Here is a 17,427-nt window from a genome sequence, read left to right as displayed (position 1 = left end):
GTGGCACAGTGGACAGAGCACCGACCCTGGAGTCAGGAGTATGTGAGTTCAAATCTGGCCTCAGACACTTAATAATTACCTAGCTGTGTGGCCTTGGGCAGGCCACTTAACCCCATTGCCTAGCAAAAACTTTAAAAAAATTTTAAATAGAAAATTCCACAAACAGAGCCATGTCCTTCTAAATCTATCATTTAACCCAGAATGCAAATGCAATCCTACTTGAAAGATGGAAAACTGAGGTGTCTTTGTTATAATAGTATCAAATCAGCAAATCATTTCAGTAAAATTGTGTGATATCTGGGTTTTCCCCTACCCTTTTCATTGCTTTGGTATACTTCCAAAGTGACTTGATTGGAATAATACATACAAGAGAGGTAGTATGGCTTAGTAAATTGGGGAGAGGTGACCTGAGAGTCAAGAAGATCTGAATTCAAGTTGTCTTTGACACTTAGGAGCTGGGTGATTCTATGCAAATCTCTTTACCCTCACAGCACCCCCCAGGTTACTCTGTAACTACAAACTGGTCTATATCTCTGGAGAATGACCCTGAAAAGGCAGTGAAATTCAGATCAAGATCAAATCCATATATATAGATAGATAGATTAGAGATAGGGATAGGGATAGAGATAGGGATAGAGATAGAGATATACATTTTATGTGTGTATATATATATACATATATGTATATATACATATATATGTCCCCTGTGCATATGTACATGTGTGTATTATTTAATACATAAACATAGACACACCAACATAGCAAGCTCAAGTTGATTCCACTCAGTATTTTTACAGGGTTATAGGAAATACTTACATCCATGTTGAGTGAGCACACACATATATCCATCAATATAGAGATATATATGTGCATCTCATTGAAAATAAAAATGTATGTATTTACCTATATATAAACAGAGATGCACTGTGTGTATTATGTACATAGACACACATATCTAACAAGTCCAACTTGATTCCACTCAATTTTACATGTATTTTGATAGGAAAGAGGAAATATCTCTGTTGCATCTGTATTATATGCATGCATATACACACATGTAGATCAACATATATCATAAATAGAAAATATTTCCTGTGACCCAGCAAGATACATATAAAGTGGAATAGAAACAAGTTGAACATATAATTCAGCTCCAGACTTCTTGGAAGGGCTGTTTTTAACTGATAAAAATTACTGACAATACATTTGAATTCCTGGTTTTCTGATAATGAATTTTAAAAGGTCATTCTCACCTCTATCTCATCCCATTTCATATTTACAACTTTCTGGCCCTCTTTTGGCTGCCAAGTGGGAAGGGCCACAGTTGCTTGGGAGGGGGGTAAGATTTCATCAGGCTCTTGAGTTGAGGAGACAGGTTGGAGTTGCCTCGGAGCTGGGGACTCTGTCCAACTGGAGCTGGGGAGGCTAGGAGATTCTTGCTCACAGCTGATGCCTTTGTAGCCTTCATCACAAATGCAAAGGTATCCATCCTCGCTGGTGCTACAGTTGCCATGGAGACAAGGGTTGCTGGCACAAGGGTCCTCTACAAACTGAAAGAAACAATAAATAGGTCAAATATACCCTACTAAGAAGAGCCACAATATAATGGGGCAGGACAGGGTGGGAATGGGAGTGGAAGGGAATTTTATCTCTTGTGTTCCACAAAGAAGTCTTTGTAGAAAATCCATTTTAAATTGCTATTCCCAATGCTTTCAAGGTTATACCCAGGTAATAAGCTAAGGAAAGATAGGACTGTGAGTTTCTAACAATGAAAAGTTTAATGGAAAGTTAGTCCTCAAATTTCAAATGCTAAGCAAGAGAACAGACATGTCCAATCTGTGGCCCATAGGCTACATGAAGCCCTAAAAACCCATTCACACAACCTGCATTGCATAATAGGAAAACGAAAGAAGGGGTGAGCACATGGGCCAACTTTGCAACATCACAGACCAATTTAACCCTTAATTAACACAGCTAAACTTATTCACAAAACTGACATTGTGTGATCTCAAGATTTTTTTTACAAAAGATAAGCACATCAACATTAGGATCTTTATTTTAAAATGTAATATGACTAATAATTGCAACAGAAAAATTTATTGTTTTTTTCTTTTATGTAAATTGAACCTGCCTAAAGAAAAATTTCTAGTATTTCATAAACATGCCCTCTTCATGACATTTCTTTTAAGGAGTATATATATTTATGAGTAATTTTTTTCCATATGAAGTATACAAAAAGTAACAAATAGAACAGAAATTTCAGATGAGTATTTTGAAAATATTCTTTGCATCATTTTAACCTCTATCAAATTAGACCCAGATGCACTGTTAATTAAAAAAACAGGCTCAATGTTCATATTAAAAATGGCATGAAGTTAATTTTTTGTTTAAAAACTAAATGTTTTATTATTAAACTCATTATATATCATTATATTCATTTTTATTCTTATATTTTATTGCATTTTATTGTACTTGATCATATTATTGCATGTATTATTATAGTCATTGGGAATATGACTTACATTGCATTACATTGATTACATTGTAATCATAAATCTGAAATTCTTTATGAGGCCTTAAAAAGTTTTTGCTGCATGATGGGACCCAGAAGAGCTAAAAGGTTGGACACCTAGGCACTAGTGACTCCAAGGACAAGTTATTTTGGGGAGTGAGTCTAAGCCTGAGTCAACTAGAGCTGTCGCTAAAAGGAGATACCAGGTGGGTTATTTTTAAACTAGTGTCATGTCAAATGACACTAAAAAATCGAAAATAAAGAGATCTCACTTGGCACATGTTTCAACACCCTTTCTTTGTTGGTGTTTGATAGGGGTGGATTCAGACTCATGGTTCTCTCCTCTCCCTCCTCCTCCTCCTCCTCATGTACTTCTTGGCTAGGGACTTCAGAATTGTTGAGAAATGGGTAAAATTTTGACATCATGTATCCATTACTTGGTGGACATGATGAACATCTAAATGGAACTTAATTTCAGTGGTAGTCATAAAAAGTGACTGGTACCCTGTAGGAAAGAGAATTCAGGACTTTTTATTTTGTCTAAGTCCTGGGTCATACTTGACCAAAGCATCACGGTGTCATCATTTTAAATACCTTTAAGATATTTTTTAAAAAATTGATATGAAAAGATCACCTCCTTTCTTTATCCACCTCAAAGGTCCAGCCCTAACTCTCCTATATAAATATAAAGTGTCTTTTAATGCACTAGTGTGGGTTTGTAGACAGTAGGTACTTAATAAATGATTCTGACTTGATTAATCACTTGTCTAGGGGCGGCTAGGTGGCGTAGTGGATAAAGCACCGGCCTTGGAGTCAGGAGTACCTGAGTTCAAATCCGGTCTCAGACACTTAATAATTACCTAGCTGTGTGGCCTTGGGCAAGCCACTTAACCCCACTGCCTTGCAAATACTAAAAAAAAATCACTTGTCTGTCATTCTCAGGATCAACACAAATTAATGCCTTTCTGCTCAGCTATCATTATTATATTCTTTTTCTAGAAATGATATGGAGCTGAAGTCAATACCTACTGTTGGAGGAGCTGTGAACTGGTTCAACCATTCTGGAGAGCAATCTGGAACTATGCCCAAAGAGCAAGAAAATTGATCATTCCCTTTTGACCCAGCAATATCACTACTAGGTCTATATCCCAAAGAAATCTTAAAAAAATGGTTAAGGTCTCACATGTTCAAAAATATTTATAGCATCTCTTTAGAAATTGAGGGGATGTCCATCATTTGGGGAATGACTGAACACATTATGACATATGAATGTTTTGGAGAACTATTGTTTTATAACATAAGTATTGGACTTTAGAGAAACATGGAAAGACCTGTATGAACTGATGCTAAGTGAAGTGAGCAGTATCAAGAAAACATTGTACACATTAATAACAACATTGTGAAGTGATCAAACATGATGGATGCAGCTTCCTTCAATGGATCAGAGATCAAAGACAACCAAGAGACAACTGCTATAGACAATGCCATCCAGATCCAGAGGGGAAAAAACTATGGAGTCTGAATGCATTCTATATTCACTTTTTTAAAACTTCTTTTATGATTTTCCTTCCTCTTTCATGCTGGGAGGGTGGGGTGATAGAAAAATGTGAAACTTATACACTTGCAAATGGTTGTATGTTGAAAAACTACCTTTGCATGTAATTGGAAAAATTAAAAACACTGTTTCAATAAAAAGTCAATACATATGCTATAACACCAGTGACAAACTTTGAACCATTTCTCATGCCTATGTATTTAATTTGTTCATTCAATATGCCATTATGATCATTTAGAATTGGTAGCAATAATCTGTGTTAATCCTCATGCATTTATTTCATTCTAATTGGTACTATATTTACTTTATGTGTCTCTGTAAGAGTCCTGAAGTTTCCTGGAGGCCCAGAAATTATATCTCACTTCCTAACCCAGTAAATATTTGATAGAGAAGTGAAAGAATCTTCTATAGCCAAAGACCATTCCTAGCCCTAGCCAATCTTTGGCAAAAGTGTATTGTTGTTAACTAGGATAAACTAGTTAAAAGAAGTTTGAATGGTTCAGTCAAGTCAGAAATGGTGCTATTATTTAAATAAAATGTATTAATATCTTTTTGTATCACCATCTAAATTTTATCAAATTATCTCTCTTTTCACTCCCAGAAAATCATTGCATATCTCAAATAACTTTTTTTTAAAAATTAGCAAAACCAATCGGTACTTTTAAAAAAATATGACAATATATTTAATATTCCATATCCACCTCTGCAAAAGAGTTGTGGAAAGAGTTATATGATATTATATTCCTTCTTTAGGGTCAGACTTATTTTTTGGAATTTCACAGCATTCACTTTTTCTACTTTTTTGTTGATTTTTCCATTTCCATTATTATAGTCATTGAGTAGATCATTGTCTTGGCTTCACATTTCATTCTGTATCAGTTCATATAATATTTTCATTGTATTCATTAGATTTATTGTTTCTTATAGTACAATAATATTCCATTATATCCATGTACCGCGATTTGTTGAGCCATTCTCCAGAGTAGTTGGTAATGTATGGACAATAGTAAATACTTTTATTTCCAGTTATTAATTACTACCAAAAAAGCAGCATACTGCTGTTTAAAACAGCAATAACTTTAAGGCATACTTCCTTCAGAAACAAGTTAGCAAGCCAGATTTTTATATATTAAAGCCAGGAAATAAATTATGATCCATAAATAAAAGAGTTTTTTTTTTTCCCCTAGGGATTTCATTTCTTTTGGCAAGTAAGGATTATAAAAGGACTGAGAGAGATCTCAGTCTGTTCAGCAGACCAGTAATTGGGACCCAAGATAAACTTCCTACAAGGAGATGAAGGCCTAAGATAATTTCTAGAAAACTGTGACAACATATATAGCCTGCCCTTTCTCTCCCCCACATTGTTTATACAAAAGGAAATGGGTATCAAAGGCAGTAATGAAGGGGAAATAGAAGTAACAAAAGGATAATTCCTTTCTCTACCTCACTGTTCATGGTGGTATTTTTGCAGGTCAAAATGTAGGCATCTGAATGAGCCTCTGATATATGTTATCACTAAATGGTTTCACCATCTCCCTTTCCCACCAGCTGTCTCCCAACCAGCAAGAAGTAACTACACTGGAATGCTCAAAAGTCAGAGCCCATCCTTATTTTGGATATCACAGAGATAGTTCTAAGTTAGTGAAACAAAAGTTTGATTGAACGATGCTAACAGAACAATCAGCAATTTATTTTCTGAACTAAATCTGATAAATGTCTAAATTGCAAGCAAAATCAATAAAGCATGATTGAAGTGGAAGACTAAAAGAAATAACAAATTATCTGGAAGGAAGGAAGAGGAGAATCTAAAGATTAAGTCTTCAGATATAACCTTTTGTCCAAAGCTCAAATACTATATTATCTGATTACACTCCAAACTATAGACCACAGTCATGATTAGAAGGAATTAGGAAACAATTGATTCCCAATCGAAAATAACAACTTCATATTTACCTGTGCTTTGGGTTAGCTGTTCCATAAAACTGACCATACACCTATTATTACAGACTCCATAACAAGCTCATTTTTTTCTCTTTAGCACATTTTAGGAGGTTGATTCTATTGCATCAAATTTTATGTAATTCAGAGAATTGTAATCTCTGAAATCATAACTATTTGTGATAACCTTGGATTTCATAACCATTTCTTATATCTCCATGTTGGAGACCAAAGGAAAAGAAAATGTCTTATTTTAGGGGATAATGCTGTAAGAACCTGAAGATATAAGCCACAAGCAAAGAACTGATTTATAAAATGAAGAATGAAGAGGAGATCATAAGCAATAAAATTTCACTTGGAGAATATGCAACCTTCAGGTAATAACTTCCTGGTCATCATTTCTTGAGTACATTAACTTTTATAATTCTGGCTACAGTAATCAGAAAAAATAAGGCACATCCATTGGTTAATATTTTCCCTCTTGCTTTTAACTTGGGCTCATTTATGATTGCTAAATCAAAACTCAGTTGTGTTAAATTGACCTATTTGATACAAATTTTTCACCTGGGGAAGCTAATTTGTTCATTTTCATCTTTTATTCTAATCTTTTATCCACTGTACCACTCATTTGCCCCATATTCTACTTTTTTAAACCTAAGTCAAATCTCCTTTCTCTCCACCCCATCCCAGTTCAAAGCATACTGAGAAGAGCAGATTATTCTTGATACTTTGTCCAAGAAAGCACTATAATTATTATATACATTAGTTTATAAAATGAAAATGTTTTGATATTGCTGTAACTGTTTTATGGATTTGAAATCCACTTAATGAATTACTTTGCAAACAAAAGAAGTCCTCGATATGTTTGTTTAATTGAAATTATCTCTCTCTATCTCATTTCTTTCAAGTATCTTCTCCTCATCCCTCTTGTCCTCAACCTTTAATCCTGGAAAATCACTGCTGCCCAATCTCTTCATGCTGAAAGATTATTTCAGCACAAAAACTTATATGTAATCAGTACCTTTTCCCTATGAGATCTGACTACAGGGTAGAGAAGTCTTCCCTGACTCTCCATTAAAAAAGGGCAACCAGGTCAATCATCTTTTCATTTTCCATACTACTACACTCCTCTGGATTTCTCCACCATGTCCCCCAGATTTGTACTTTCTCTTTCCCCAAGCTTCAACTTCATTTTTGGATGTTGTCTTCCCTCACTAGAATGTAAGCTTTTTTGAGGGCAGATATTATATTTTGCCTTTCTTTGTATTTCAACTGAATGCCTGGTCCATGATAGAAACTTAATAAGTATATAGTCAATGACTGACCCTTTCATCTCATTAGTGCATCATTCAGAATACAGAAAGATCAAAACATGGTGAAAATTAATTAATTAATTAATGATCTTGCTTCAGAATCAAAATCCTTTATAGGTTTGTTGAAGATCATATGAGAGTTTTATTTATCTTCCTCTTCCATTATCATAGAAAACCAAGAATTGAACAAGTGGTTCTGCAAATAAGGAATATTATTAATAAAAACTTTATTTGAAGGCATGATTATGACTCCCTTGACTTATGTAGTCACTTTTTTGAAGTCTCCTCAATTACAAAAGTTGTTATTGCTTATCAATTTATAATAATGTTGACAATGGCCAGCATAAACTGAGCACCTTCTTAATAGAGATCATTTTCTTAGTAGAGCTCTGAGTGACACAAAGGTTCTATTTAACCTACCAAAATATTTTGCTTCTCTATAGAGGGAGTTAACATGATCATCTATTAAGGAGGAAGCTATAAAAGGAATTCCCGGTCATTCATGGGTTAAGACTTAATTGTCCTTAGATATACTTTCATGTCTATAATTCCAAATTCAAAAAGGGAAAGAAAAATGGAGGACATTTTCTGATTTGGGAGGGGGAAGTGAAGTAAGAGTTCAAGAAGAAAAGACTTGGATTTGGATAGGAATTCATTGTCAAAGAAACAGTAGGCTGTCCAAAAAAAAATTCAAAAGTCAGGTGGCATAGGAAATTGAGTAGACTGAAGCAAAAAATTCATGTAGAGAAGTGGTGGAGAATGAGTTGAGTCTATAGACTCTTTAGGCACTAGAAATTATTAAAATCTGAGATGGACAGAGATAATCATAGCACTAGTTTAGGAAGATAAATCTGGTAGATTCAGATCAGAGGAAAACAAAAAAGGAGGGGGAGATTAAGAGATTATAAAGGACTATGAGCCAAAATTAGAAAAATTGAAGCTGAGAGGTAAAAATAAAGGATAAAAACAAGTTATACTAGAAGGTGGAATAAATGGTCTTTGGTCACTGACTAAACAAGGTGAATAAGGGAGAGGAAGGAATGAAAGATGATGACAATTTTCAAGACAAATAATGATAGCGTTCTCCAAGGGAGAATCAATTCCCATTCATTGGGTGATAGAATAGGCAGTTTCATTTTTTGCACTTGTATCCCTAGTGATTAGAACAGTGCCAGCAAAGAGAAGGTGCTTAAAAAATGTTTGTTCCTCGATTTAACTATTGCTGTTTTTTGTTTCATTTGTCAAATTATTGTTCTTATTTTGTCTGATGGAGATTTCAAGCATCATACTGAAGCACCATCCTCCTATCCATCATCCACTAAAGACACAAGAGCTATTACAACAACGACATTGCCAGGAAATGTCAAACATTTTTTAGTTTGAAATAAGAAAAGTGCTCATTTCATTTACTGAAGAGTGCACTACAATACTATACACCTTAATTGTATGAATCTATTTTGATATTACTGTAATTCTGTATTATGGACTTGAGATCCACTTAAGGAATTACTTTGCAACTAATGGAAGCCCTCAATACAAAAAAAAATTGCTTTTTTCGAAAAATTCTAAGTGATTTAACTTGAAGGCAATCTATCTGTCCATTTCTTTAATATGGCCTGAGTCATTTATAAGTTCTCATAAAAGGAGGCTACTAGTGGAATCCAATTGTCTGAGGACTGCATTATTTCATTTAAAAAATTGAACTAAAGAACCTTGAAAGATGTGGTTGAATTTCTCCAAATCTAATAGTTAGTTGTCTATTCAGCTACCTTGTTGCTATTTAAAACATAGTGCCTTTGGAAAAGTCTCCCAAAATACATCTATTTTCTTACTGGCCATATAACTTTATCATACAATATATCTGTTTCTATGTTTAAAGTAGGAAGACTTGTTTGGTTGTAAAATAAGGATAAGAACTGGCCAGACTGTCCTATTGTCCTTCCCAGTATCTGACACTATTTATCCCTTAGATTTCCTACTAGAGCAAACAATAGGGAAGAGACTCCACAAAGCTCTGTGTTTAGACACAATCAGCCTTGTAAAGGAGCAACTCAGTTTTTGTTCTTTTAATTATTCACAAGATGATTCTCCTTACAGAATAATTCCAGTGCTTCTATGGAAATGCATCATCCTACAACTGTAATCATTTATATTCTTATTTCACCTTTCATCTAGGACTTTCTGACAGCTTTATCAAAATAGATCTTTCTTTGAGAAAATATAGTACAGAAAAGAGCAAACAATGAGTTCATATGCTCAGACATCCCAAAACAAGGGATATACCCAAAGTATTGTTCCTCCATCTTGGTGATCTTTAAAGGGGGTTAACAATCTTTCATAGAGGCAGTGAGAAACAGCTAGAAAATGAATGGGGCATTAGGTTTGGAGTTAGAAAAATCTGTGTTCAAAACCAGCCTCAGGGAATTACTAGATCTGTAGCTCTGGAAAAGTCATTTAACCTCTATTTGCCTTCATTTGCTGGAAAAGGAAATGGCAAACCACCCTAGTATCTTTGCCAAGAAAATTCCCATTGACAGTTATTGGCATGATAGGGTCACAAAAAGTCACTCACAACTAAATAACAACAACAACAAGAAGCAACCTCAGATGAGGGAGCAAATGGAAACACACAATCCTTGGCAAATGATGCTGGGTGACAAGACGTTCACAGAGAATTTCCAGTCCAATGCCTTTATTAACCGATAAAGAAAATGTGGTTCAGAAAGATTGAGGAATTGCCCGTGGGCGCATAGAGAGTAGCTGGGATCCTAAATTTGGTCTTCACCAAAAAAACTCAGACTTCTTTCAATTGTCTTAAGATTTTAAAACTCTCATCAAGAAGTGATTCAAGCAAGAAAGATAGAGCAAGCTGATGAAAGAATCCCACTGAGATCCACTCCCGATATATATCTGCCACCATCCCAAAAGAATGTGAAAAATTCATTGACATTTAAAACCCATCACACCTGTCCCCTTCATCCATTTCAATTCTTCTTCTTAGCCTATGCTCCTCTCTCCTCCTTCTATGATTCACAATGGATCTCTTCACAAACAACACTCCATTCCTCAACTTTTGCACTAGCTATCCACCAAACCTGAAGTCCTCTGCCCTGTCCCCTCATCCCTTTGTTTCTTTAACTTCCTTTAAGGCTCATCTCAAATCCCACTCTCTGCAATAGAACTTTCCCTCTCATATTATCTTCCATTTATATATGTGTGTGAGTATATATACATATATATCTATATATCTATATCTATCTATATATATATATATATATATGTACACACACAAGATTATTTTTATATGTTGTCTCTCTCAATAGAATGGAAGTTCATCAAGGACAAAAGTCATTTTTAACCTTTCTTTGTATATCTGATACTCAGCATTTGTCTTCCATCTAGAATGTACTTAATAAATATTTGTACTCACTGACTGTTAGGAAGAATAGTCTGGTCCTGGAGTGGGAGCATAGAGGCCAAAGGTCCTGTAAATTCAACATTTCACCATTCCAAGCAGTTCAGACCTTATTTTAGAACATTCACACATGTCCCCAACTTCACCTATTCTTCTATAATCATTATGCAAATAGGCACATTTTGTAGGACTTTGAATAAATGTTAATTTTTTAAGTAGCTGCTATAGTCATTGTGGCTACTTAGATGTTATATTATTGCTGCTCAAACCATGATTTACTTTACCATGTGCCTCATGCAAGGCACACAACCCCACACTACTTTCTGTACACACACCATAATTCATCCTACAATGCTTTTTCTTTATGCTGTGAAGGCATGGAATGAATTGTAGACAGAAAATAGGACTATCTGTTCTCAGTGTAAGACTGGAGGTTTGGGGTGGTTTAGATACCAAAAAGTGGTTCAAAGCAAAGTAGGCTTATTAAAAAAAAACCCACATTAAAAAGAGAATAAGGAAGAGAAGGCAATGAGAATACATTGAGATTTAGAACAACTTAATAAAAATGGGGGAGAATATAAAAGACAAAATCATTTTGATAAAAATAAATGTTTTTTTACATTCTGGTTAAAACAATGAAGAGAAAATTACTAATTAGGGTAAAATGTAGAAAGGCAAAGTCTGTAGTTATTGATGGATGCTTGTTTTAAAAAGAAATAACTAAAGAATTTTATTTACATTCTTAAAGTGTTTCCTCTCTTCCCGTCTTTCTGGTCAGTGCGGTAGTTGGTACAGAGCAAAAGGAATGACTTGGTGCTATTGACTGCAAACTGGTATAACTGTGATCAGTTATCAAAATTATCAAAAATATCTTCTGTTACTTTACTCTAACATGATACTGTATTCATAGCTAGAGCTAATGTATTGGTCAAGTATATTCATTTGTGTTTTAATAGTGAGTCATGAGACATCAGAATTGATTCTCCCAAAAACTGATGGGTCATCAGTGTTGTCAGTTCATATACTTTGATTAACTTCACCCTAGTCTAATGAAGACTTGTTCAGTAAGCCCTTTATATTCAGATGGATCATGCTTCCTATAATGTACTGGGTCCTGGCCTTTCAGCAGAGAAAAAAAAAACCAAGCTGATTTCTGACTTAACACTTGCTCAAGGCAATGCTCTAAAGCATACCATCAATAAGTGATCAGATCGCAGATCACCTCACTTGATCCCCAACTATTGCCAATGAGTCTAGGAAAAAAAAATTAAGATGATGATGTTCTCAAATCCCTAAAGCAGTAACATGAAACCAAGCACCTACTTCTGGAGGGAAGATGAGGGGTGCAAGTAGCTAAAGACAGCTAGAGTGATTGATGAATCTTGGGAGTGCAGCTCCTGGAACTATACCAATTACTGATTCTATCCTTATCTGACCTCCTTAAATTAGATGTAATCAAAGAAGTCTAAAGTTTGCTTAGCCTAGCAACTCTGTAAAAGGTCCCTTTGTTTATTCAATCAAACAACCAGCATTTATTAAGCACCTACCATGTACAAAGAACTGGACTAGACTCTGACGACACAAGTACAAAAGTGAGACTATGCTGATGAAAAACCATTCGGCCCCTAAGAGCCATTTGCCATCCAGAATCAATTTATGACTTAAATAAATTCATTTCCCAGAGCCTTAGTCAGAATAGTGTTGAGGTTTGTCTTTTATATATAAGTATACAACATGTGGTTTCTTTGTTATCAGTTCAACCCAGTGAATGTAACTCTGTTTTAGGTGCCTGGAACATTGGACCTGACTGACAAGGGAGAACTGTAGTAATCATGAAAAATGTCCATTTTTTCAAAATTCTTTTAAAATATCTTAATTCACTCTAATTTTTCAAATACCAATGAAATTGCAAAATCTGAACATATATTATTTATTAATAGAGAATCTTGAAATGTTAGAATTGGAAAGAATCTTAAAGATTATCTAGTTCAAGATTCTCAATTTAAGTAAGAACCTTTCTCAAGGTCACACCATGAATTAATGATGGAGTTATAAACTCTTGCCCAATAACTGAAACTGGATTACAGGACCAGCATCGTAGCAAGTCTCAATTAATTTTATGTGCAATCAATCTTTACGCAAAGCACTTATCAACAAGTAGCTAACCTATGATATATTTCCTTCTTACAGAGATTGTGAAAGCCCAAGATCACTGTTTGTGATGAGGCAAAAGACATTGCTTAGTTCAACAAAATGTTAGCCATAGTAGGGCACCATTTTCTGTGTTTTTATCTTGGTATGTAGAGAATGACACTTTTGCACCATTCTCTATCATCATTCTAAGGATGGAGTTAAATGAACTGAAAGCAAATCTTCTCTGCTTACTGTATTGTGGGTTCATGGGGGCAAGGAGTATGCCTTATTGAAAGTTTTTATTTCTCCCAGTGGCTATCATGGTGATCTGTCTTAAATAGATGCTTAAAAAATATAAATTAAAGTTGTCTTAAAACATGACTAATCAAGCTAGAAAATGGCATAAATAAGACAGCAGATGAAGTTGGTCAAGTGAAAAAGTCACAGCATATTTTATCTTTAATACTTATTTTAATACTTTCAGAGTACCCATAGTTTAATACTTTTGGAGTACCCAGATATTCACATGGACTATTTGTTGCCTGAAGATCATTCCAAGCTCGTACTGTGATATCACACTCGGACACATTGTAATTTGTCTCAAACAGTGATGTCATTTTGGTCTCCTTTGATAAAGAAGGATAAAAACCGAACCAACTAATACTTAACACTTTGGATCTGAACCTGCACAGTCACAGTAGAAGGTTCAAATCCTACCCTGGGTGACTTTTGTGACATCTCTTCACCTTTCTAGGACTTCATTTAAAAAATGAAGAGGATTCACTATCTGGTCCCTGAGGTCTCTTCCTATTCTAGTGACTTTTTTTATCCTATGCATATGGCATCCTGGTCATAAAACATATCCAACATAAAGGCATATTTTAGTTGTCAGTCAATCTTAAGTTTGGCAGAACAAAATATTTTTATGAAAAAGCTGTGTGTTATGGTTTGCCAGTCCTAAATTTCTACCATTAATACTCAATAATCTATAGTTCTCATCTATGCATATGCCCTCTGCCTCCAGATTGCAATGCCTAATAAATGACCTTCATGAGTTTCTGGAGCTGAAAAAATCTATCAACCTGCAGTCAAATTGATGAACAGCCTTTCCAAATTTACTTCAGCCTGATCCTCAGAAAATAGACAATTTATCCCTAACCTTTTCTAAAATTCTTTCCATTTCAATATGACCTGATGGCTTTGGAGGAAGATTTTGGTCTTCCAGTATTCCCAGCATTCTTTCTCAAAACATTTTGAGATTATATGTTTTACAAACATATCACAAACATAGTGAGCAAAAAAAAATATATAGCATGATATTATAGATAAAGAATTGGCTTTGAAGCCAAGAAGACTGGGTTGAAGAACTCTGTGACATATTAGCTTTTTGATCATGGCATGCTCTTCAATGTTTCAGTGACCTAGTAAACTAAGATTATAAATTGCAGAGAAATGTTCACCTGAATAAGCAGAAGCAGTTTTCACATCAGGATCTCCCCAAAGAAGAGCTCACACATCTTGGACAAAAGAACTTGAGAGTCAGTGGCTAAGCAGAGATCCATCCAATGACTTAGTCAATTTAAAAATTGGTCAGAGCCAAGAAAATTTACCACAAAGGACTGATAGATTATTTCTATAATTAAAGTTGTAAATATATGCCATCAAACTTAGTAAACTGATTTTTTCATGGTAGACCCTACTAGAACTGCTAAAATGTTGACAGTAAGTCAATAAATACTAATTAAGCACCTATTATGTGTCAGTCAATGCAGTTAGATGAGACAGTCAATAGAGGAATGGACTTGAAATCAGAAAGACTCATCATCATGAGTTCAAATCCAGGCTCAGACATTTATTAGCTATGGGATCATGAGTCAGTCACTTAAACCTCAGCTTCCTCACCTATAAAATGAACATGAGAAAGAAATAGCAAAACACTTCAATATCTTTGTCCAGAAAACTCTAAATGGGGTCATGAAGATTTGGATGAAATTTGAAATTACTCAACAACAACAATGTTGGGGAACTGGAGATTGGTGAGCCCAGTAGACTTGTTGTAGAGAGATAATGTAGGAGACGGACAGACTTTGAAGAACAGATCAGTCATAGAGATCATATATAAAAACTCAGCTAGATAGTCCTCTGGAGTTGGAAAAAGGAACATGTAACAACAGGCAACTTAACAACAAGCATGGACCCTTTGAGACTTGGGGTGGGAGAAATACAGGCCAAATCACTGTCAGGAAAGTAGGCAATATGCATTTTTACCATGTCCCTTTTCTTTCATGAGAGCCAGTAGAGATTTTCCCTTTCTTTTTTCTTTCTGGGCAAGGGAATAAGTGCTTCAAGGTGAACAGCAATCTTTCACAGTATAAGAGCCTCTTACCCAAGGGTTTTAGAGGTTTGGCTATTTAGCAAGGACTTCAATCTTTTCCATTTTTGGAAATTATTGTCTAATATAAGGGCACCTATTATGAAAGCCAATGATCTGGTCATTCATTCAAAAGCTTTGCTTATTCCATAACAAATATTCATTAACCCTGAGAAAAATTATCAGAATAAAAGGCTGACTTCATCAAAAATTAAAATTCTTATTTTATATTGTACTTTTTGATTCATAAGCATTGTCCTGATACTCAACCTGAGGAAAACAGCAAAGAGCCCTAGATTCGAAATTGAAGGAGGTGGTTTTAAATCTCAGCTCTGTTATTTATCACCTGTGTGACCTTAAGTAAATCACTTCTCTCTGGGCTTCTTTTCTTTAAGCTTTGAAATCTGTTAAAATAATAATAATAATTCGATCATTTTTCAGTCATGTCTGACTCTTTGTGATCTTATTTGGGGTGTCTTGTCAAAGGTACTGGAGTAGTTTACCATTACCTTCTTCAGTTCATTTTACAGATAAGGAAACTGAGGCAAAAAGGATTAAGTAACTTGCTTAGGTTCACACAGCTAGTGTCTGAAGTCAGATTTGAACTCAGGAAAATAAGTCTGACTCTGGGTTTGGCACTCTATTTACTGTACACCTACCTTTCCAATAATGATAACAATAGTGAGCATTTATATACCACACACACACACACACACACACACACACACACTATGTGCTAGGCCCGTTTTTAAGTATTTTACATCAATTACCTCACAACAGCCCTGGGAGACAAGTACCATTATTATCCCCATTTTACAGTTGAGAAAACTAAGGCAAACAAAGGTTAAGTGACTTGCTCAGTTCACACAGCTAGTGTATAAGATTATATTAAAACTCAAATCTTCCCCATTCCAGGTCTATCCATTGTGTTCTCCAGTGGCCTCAGATAATAAGGAGGCTAAAAGGGTCTAACATACAACAAAGTATTCACAGAAGCCATCTTTATGGCAAAAACAATTGTAAATTAAGTAGGTCCCCATCAAATGGTGATGGAAGCAGGGTATATTGGATTTGAAAATAAAGGTTTTAGGATCAAATTCTAACCCTAATGAAGCAGAATGTTAGTCATCCTGTCAGATGCAGTGTTCATATCAGAAGTGTTTGCTTATTTATCTTTGTCAAAGGGGCAAACCCTGAAAACACAAGGCAAAAGGTATCCATAAAATGATAGAAGAAAAGAAGAGGTCCAGGTATCATTGTAGATTAATGATCTCTTGATACCTTCCAGATCTAACTTCTGAAAAACCTATGTGAATTAATAACAATTAATAACAAATCTTAAATGATTTAAGCTATTTGTCCCCAAGTATAAAGTTATATTTGTTATGTTATACTAAATTATCTTAAACTAATCTAAATGCATGAATTCTGAAAGAGAAAAAAATTACTGAAAGATTTTTTAATAGTAGGTGATAACTTGGATTCATTTAAAAGAATCTGCATCCTGAATAAGCCCACTGTCATCACAAAAAGTTTCAAATAAGATTGTCTTGAATTGTATGATTTTGCTGCCTCTGAGGGAAGAGACAAAGTCATAAAATCTCTTATGTTGTGTGCAATATGGATTAATAACCACTTAGCTTCTATAAATATCAATTCCAAAATTAGAATGTTTATTGGTAAATGAAGGAAATTTTTAAAATCCAGAATGCCTCATAGATTGTTCTAACAGCAGCACTGAGTAGCTTAGCAACCAGAACCAAAGAGTCAGACGTCATCAGCTGAGTATTGGACAATGGTTGTTATTACTCCAATCTTACCTAGAGCATTTGAGTTATCAGCATCATAAACCAGGAATAGTATACCTAAGAGACAATCATGGCTTAGAGAAGCCGAGCATCTCTAATCTGAGTAGGAAAGAGAAAGAAAAAAACATCTGCCTGTATTATTGAAAAGACTCCAGAATCATTCATCACAGTTTCAGCTGCTTTGCAAACTTGCTGCATGGTAAATTTCTAATTAATCATACTAATCATGGTATACATTGGCAAAGAAAACAGAAAAGGGAATAATCCAAAAATGATTTTCTTTCTTCAAAACCAAGATGACCAGTGTAATTTGAAATTTTAATATAATTCTTGCCTACTAAGGGAATTCAAAACAGTATTAAACCCAATAAATTATACAATA

General features: G+C 34.7%; 1 protein-coding gene across 1 annotated transcript in view; it reads right to left on the bottom strand.

The window, feature by feature from the left end:
• The window catches only part of DNER (delta/notch like EGF repeat containing), a 345,353-nt gene that overhangs the window by 211,374 nt on the left and 116,552 nt on the right, over nucleotides 1–17,427 (bottom strand). Inside the window, exon 2 of the mRNA XM_074191208.1 lies at nucleotides 1,254–1,550. Coding sequence (XP_074047309.1) covers nucleotides 1,254–1,550 — 297 coding nt within the window. The remainder of the gene's footprint in view (nucleotides 1–1,253; nucleotides 1,551–17,427) is intronic.

The sequence above is a fragment of the Macrotis lagotis genome, chromosome 6 (genome assembly GCF_037893015.1).
Source record: "Macrotis lagotis isolate mMagLag1 chromosome 6, bilby.v1.9.chrom.fasta, whole genome shotgun sequence".
Lineage (NCBI taxonomy): Eukaryota > Metazoa > Chordata > Mammalia > Peramelemorphia > Peramelidae > Macrotis > Macrotis lagotis.
This window is presented reverse-complemented; position numbering and strand designations above follow the sequence as displayed.